Consider the following 5,993-nt stretch of genomic DNA (forward strand, 5'->3'; position numbering starts at 1 on the left):
AGTGCCTGTGGTGTGTGTGTGTCACAAGTTATGTGTGCCGTCAGTGTCACTTGTGTCATAGTGTCAGTATGTGCATGAGTGTACGTTTGTCTGTGTGTGCATGTGTCGTCAGAGAGAGAGAGAGAGAGAGAGAGAGAGAGAGAGAGAGAGAGAGAGAGAGAGAGAGAGAGAGAGAGAGAGAGAGAGAGAGAGAGAGAGAGCGACACTTGACAGCGTCTTTATGTTTAACAGCCTGTTAGACTGTTCTGTAAACTTGGTGTTTACTGTGTTTTTTTCTAATTAACTGTTCTGAAATTTGGACAGAATAACCGTTCTTTCGTAAAACACTTCTGTCAAGAGTACAGCAATTTCACCATCTGAAAAAGGTGCAGAACGCCCCTCCGTGTCTACGTTTTTTTTGAGCGGCACACGTGCCATGCCATTTTCGTTGACTGCCATGTTGATAGAAACGTGCGCATGCGTATTAGTAGGGATTCCCCCAATTTCCCCGACCTTGACCTTAATACTCTCGCTGTCACTACTTTGGCGTTCAAGTCAGTTCATGCATTGTGAACAGTGTTAGAAAGTTGACTTCGGGAGTTCCCACTTCGAAAAGAGGCCTCTACTTCCAGTGTTTCTTACTTCTAGTTCATGCATACGGGCCCTGGAGGATTAAGAGCCCCTCAAAACTGCAGACAGATTTCACAACATCCTAACGTACACTCCCCAGGCCTCCGACGGGCTGTATCCCGCGATCGGCACGATAAACTAACTCCGATGTGTATAATGTTATGCGGCGTGTGCTAGATATGATACCATTTTCTTCCGGAAATATAATCATTGGAGCCACGAATCGCCTAGGATGACTTGCTGATGACTGGAAGTCTTCACTGAGCACGTGTGTTTTCCTAATACGTACCACGTGTCCTCAAGCCAAACCCACGTGACCTCGATCAAAACACGTTGTGATACGTGCCAGCGATCATTTCCACAACAAATTCTGAACTCCGATGAACTCGTGAACGCTGTTTTTGAAAGAAAAGAGTATTATATTGTGCGCGCGCTACATGGCATACAAATCGGAGTTGGATGTGCGTGCCGATCGCCGGATACAGCCCGTCGGAAGCGTGGGGAGTGTTCCGGATGTTGTGAAATCTGTATGCAGTTTTGAGGGGAACCTACTCCTCAAGACAGCTGATAATACTGACAGAGTTATTTTCGTAAATTGTATTTTGGAATTCGTTAACAGGCATCACAACAACCATAATTGAGACAACCATTACAAAGAGCAAACCCCAGTCCAGAGTGTCTCGACGCATATCTGGCTGTCTACACAAGCGGGGACAACTAACGCTCTCCCTTTCATCAGCGCTGCTAACCTACACTTCAGAGTGGGAGATAGAAAACGTCTCAACGTCCTTGTCATGCACGCTGTTTCTGCAAGCCGCTGGCAACACTAAAAGGTTGTCTTTGGCGACCGAGAGAATGGAGTCGTCGCCGTTAGGGTGTTCGGAGAAGAACTCTTTTTTTGTGAGAGATTCTGTAGACGCTTTGAAGATCGAGGACTGCACTGAATGGTTCTACACGTTCATTAGTTCCAATAACAGGTTGGAAATTGTGATGGTTTTAGAAGAACCGAGGCACCTGGCTGACCTGACCTTTGACGTCCGAGTGTTTGACCTCGCCTTGGAGATGGGAAACATTACAGCGAACATGGGTGAGTGGTAAGCCTTTCCGTGGGCTGCCCAGAGGCATTGACTAAGTGTGTGTGTGTGTGTGTGTGTGTGTGTGTGTGTGTGTGTGTGTGTGTGTGTGTGTGTGTGTGTGCGTGCGTGTGTGTGTGCGCGCGCGCGTATGTTTGTGTGTGTGTGTGTGTGTGTGTGTGTGTGTGTGAGTGCAGGGGCGGATCAAGGGGGTGTTTCCGGGATTTCCGGACCCTCCACCCCCCAGCCCCCCCCAAAAAAAAAAAAATAAAAGAATAAAAAAAAACCCCACTCTTTCTTTCTTTTTATCAGTATTGTAATCTGCATGTTACGGCATTACTTGTAGGCGAACGGTATGTTATATGTCCGTCTGTCTGTTATGTCCTAATGTTGTTAATATATGTCTTGTATACTTGCCATTTACATATTTATTACTAGAATGAATACCCGCTTCGCCGGGTACCGGCTTCGCCGGGAAGAAGTAGAGCCGAATACCAGGCTGCGAAGGAAAGGAGATAAACGCGCAAAACACTGGAGACCTTCTAAAAATAGTAACGTGCAGTGACCTTCTAAAAATAGTAACGTAGTAACGGGAATATGGATTGACGCCACACGGAGGAAGGGAGATAATCGCGGCTGAAAACACTGGACAAGATAAGGAAGAGTTACTGGTAGTGGATCCCGACAACAAAAACAAAAACAAGAGGCGAAGCCTTCAAGGCTCACGTAAGAAATCGACAAACAGTAACACAAACTCAATCACTCTGTCACACATACACACACACACACACACACACACACACACACACACACACACACACACACACACACACACACACACACACACACACACACACACACACACACACACACACACACACACACACACACACACACAGTAAGCATAGGTGAAACTATGCAAGAAAGCGAGACCCTGGATCTGCCAAGAAGTCTCGGCCCGCTCACAATAACAATGACCGAGACTTTCAGTAATTCCTTTGCGTGACGTCTAACCCTCTTACGTCATACTGTGACGTCTTCAAATAGTTTCTATCACACACGTCGAACACTTTTGACCGAGACTGACGTAATCCATAGACTCGGAAATGTTAAAGTTTCTACCACAGACATACACACATACATACATACGCACGCACGCACGCACGCACGCACGCACAGACAGACAAAGTTTATCATCGCATAGGCTACACTTACGTGAGCCAACAAGTCGCGTAAGGCGAAAATACAACATTTAGTCAAGTAGCTGTCGAACTCACAGAATGAAACTGAACGCAATGCAACGCAGCAAAGTGAAATTGACAAGAAGAGCGGGGTAGTAGTTGCGCTGAGAAGGATAGCACGCTTTTCTGTATCTCTCTTCGTTTTAACTTTCTGAGCGTGTTTTTAATCCAAACATATCATATCTATATGTTTTTGGAATTAGGAACCGACAAGAAATAAGATGAAAGTGTTTTTAAATTGATTTCGAAAATTTAATTTTGATCATAATTTTTATATATTTAATTTTCAGAGCTTGTTTTCAATCCAAATATAACATATTTATATGTTTTTGGAATCAGCAAATGATGGAGAATAAGATAAACGTAAATTTGAATCGTTTTATACAAAATATTTTTTTTTTACAATTATCAGATTTTTAATGACCAAAGTCATTAATTTAATTTTAAACCACCAAGCTGAAATGCAATACCGAAGTCCGGGCTTCGTCGAAGATTACTTGACCAAAATGTCAACCAATTTGGTTAAAAAATGAGGGTGTGACAGTGCCGCCTCAACTTTTACAAAAAGCCGGATATGACGTCATCAAAGGTAGTTATCGAAAAAGAAAAAACACGTTCGGGGATATCAATCCCAGGAACTCTCATGTACAATTTCATAAAGATCGGTCCAGTAGTTTGGTCTGAATCGCTCTACACGCACGCACACACACACACATACACACATACACCACGACCCTCGTTTCGATTCCCCCTCTATGTTAAAACATTTAGTCAAAACTTGACTAAATGTAACAAAACAAAAATCGGTTCAGCGCGCACAGCGCTGCGCGCTGAGAGCACGTGTTGAAATATCTCATCGATGAGGTTGTGTCCGGGGTGTAGCTGAATACGGTGTCCAAATTTGAAAAAAGATCCACCGAGAACTTTGGCCGTGCATCGCGAACAGACAGACACACAGACAGACAGACAGACAGACAGACACTAGTCATATATATATATAGATGTTGAAGGATGAATGATGATACATTGTAGACGGATGCATGTTATTGATTAAAAGCCCCACAATGATGTGCTTGGCCAAAAAAAAAAAAAAATGAAAATAAAGAAAAGATGATGGCTCAGATTGCACCAAATTGCTCCATTTTCCCTGTCTTTATCAACATTTTCCGGGGGGGGGGGGGGGGGGGGCATGCCTCCGGACCCCCCTATAAGCCGGCCTTTGTCTTCAAGATGACGGTGTTGGGAGGTAGTTGGATAATTTGTTGGCTCTAGTTGCACCAGATCGGGCAATTTTCCTTGGTTTGATCCAAATTAGTCTTCTTAAATTAAATTTAAGACGGTGTATTTGGGGAAGTTTCTTGGCTCAGATTGCACCAGATTACTCCATTCTCCTTGTTTTCATCAACATTTTGCGGAGGACTTGTGCCCCCGGACTTGTGCCCCCGGATTTGCTATCCTGATTTGTATGCGTTGTAACTTTCATTGACTGTGGTTTTAGGGTTCATTCAAACACCGGGATACAGCTCAGGAAAACACTACCCTCCTGGCATGGACAGCTGGAAGAAGATTTCAGTCCCTTTGTACCATGTGACTCTCGTCAGCTCTCTGCGCACACATTACAATGATTGTAATCGTACACATCACGACTTTTTGGAGCTATACAAGGAAGGCAATTCGACAGACAACTTAGTGTGGCAAGCGTGCGGCAGTGATATCCCTTTACACGAGGTGTACAACGCTGGGGTGCTGTACGTCAGATTTGTCAGTGACGCGAGTGCCGAAAGCTCAGGATTCAAACTTCTCTTCTCCTTTCACAAGGTAAATGTCTCTTGTATTTCAGGTACTTTATTTAAAGGTAAGTTTTCCACAAAAAAAGAAGAAAAACACACACCTTGAGTTGTTAGAGCACTGACCTTTTTGATCGTCGTATCAAGTTTGAATCCAGACAGGGACGATACGGATTAATTGTATAGATGATGCCTTAGAGACGTATCCATGTCCCACCCCTGTGTCGACACCGTGACACGTAAAGGACCTCAGTGATTCTGTCGGAAGTGCAGATCACACTCACTGATAACACTTAAATACACAAACAACTTAGTAGCGCCAAAACTAAGTTGTGGTTTGCTTTCCACTGGGAGGAAAATGATTATTTTCAACTCAGGGTTTGAGTCAGTCTGGGAAAGAAGATATAGAATGATATAATTCTTTGCAATTAGACAAGCTGAGGTCTTTGTTTTCTGCTGCTTATTTCTTCTTTGTACATTCAGTCAAGTTTTAACTAAATGTTTTAACGTAGAGTGGGAAACGAGATGGGGGTGACGTTCATGTAGCCTATGTGTAACGGTGTGTGTGTGTGTGTGTGTGTGTGTGTGTGTGTAGAGCGATTCCGAGAAAACTACTGGACAAATCTTCATAAAACTTTTCATGAGAGTTCCTGAGTATGATATCCCCAGATTCCAAATATCTGAGAAAATCAGGTCTTAAAAAGGAGGGAGTCTTAAAAAGGAGGTACATTTACAGATGTTATGAACAGAAAGTCTGAGAAAACACGGTCTGAAAAGAAAACGAGTCAGGATCAGGATCAGGATCGATACATTGCGGGAACCTTCTTAGGTTATCATCGCAACAGAGTCTTAAATTGGGGGTTCCGCTGTATCAGGTATCCCGTCAGCCATCGCGTGTCAATGGCGGCCTGTGGAACTGCACGGTGGCAGAGTGGCCGGCCTTTGCTGATCACTTCCGGTGTAACGTGGAGAGGGAGTGTGAGGGAGGGGAGGATGAGGCGGACTGTTTCTACACTGGTCACTGCGGTCAAGGTTATCTGACACTGGACGACAGGTGCGTGCGTGTGTGTGTGTGTGTGTTGTGTTGTGTGTGTGTGTGTGTGTGTGTGTGTGTTGTGTTGTGTGTTGTGTGTGTGTGTGTGTGTGTGTGTGTGAGGGGTAGTAGGCTCTGTGCGTTTGTGTTTGTTTGTGTGTGTGTGAATATGGAAATGGGGTGGGGCTGAGAAAGAGAGAGACAGATGACGTGTGTATGCGTGTGTGTGAGTGTGTGTGTGTGTGTGAGA

At 44.3% G+C, this 5,993-nt stretch overlaps 1 protein-coding gene across 1 annotated transcript in view; it reads left to right on the forward strand.

Annotated features, from left to right (window-relative positions):
* Positions 1–1,464: 1,464 nt before the first annotated feature.
* The window catches only part of LOC138977293 (G-protein coupled receptor GRL101-like), a 19,641-nt gene continuing 15,112 nt past the window's right edge, over positions 1,465–5,993 (forward strand). Inside the window, exons 1-3 of the mRNA XM_070350193.1 lie at positions 1,465–1,696; positions 4,422–4,741; positions 5,586–5,764. Of these exons, the coding sequence (XP_070206294.1) occupies positions 1,465–1,696; positions 4,422–4,741; positions 5,586–5,764 (731 nt within the window). The remainder of the gene's footprint in view (positions 1,697–4,421; positions 4,742–5,585; positions 5,765–5,993) is intronic.

The sequence above is a fragment of the Littorina saxatilis genome, linkage group LG9 (assembly GCF_037325665.1).
Source record: "Littorina saxatilis isolate snail1 linkage group LG9, US_GU_Lsax_2.0, whole genome shotgun sequence".
Lineage (NCBI taxonomy): Eukaryota > Metazoa > Mollusca > Gastropoda > Littorinimorpha > Littorinidae > Littorina > Littorina saxatilis.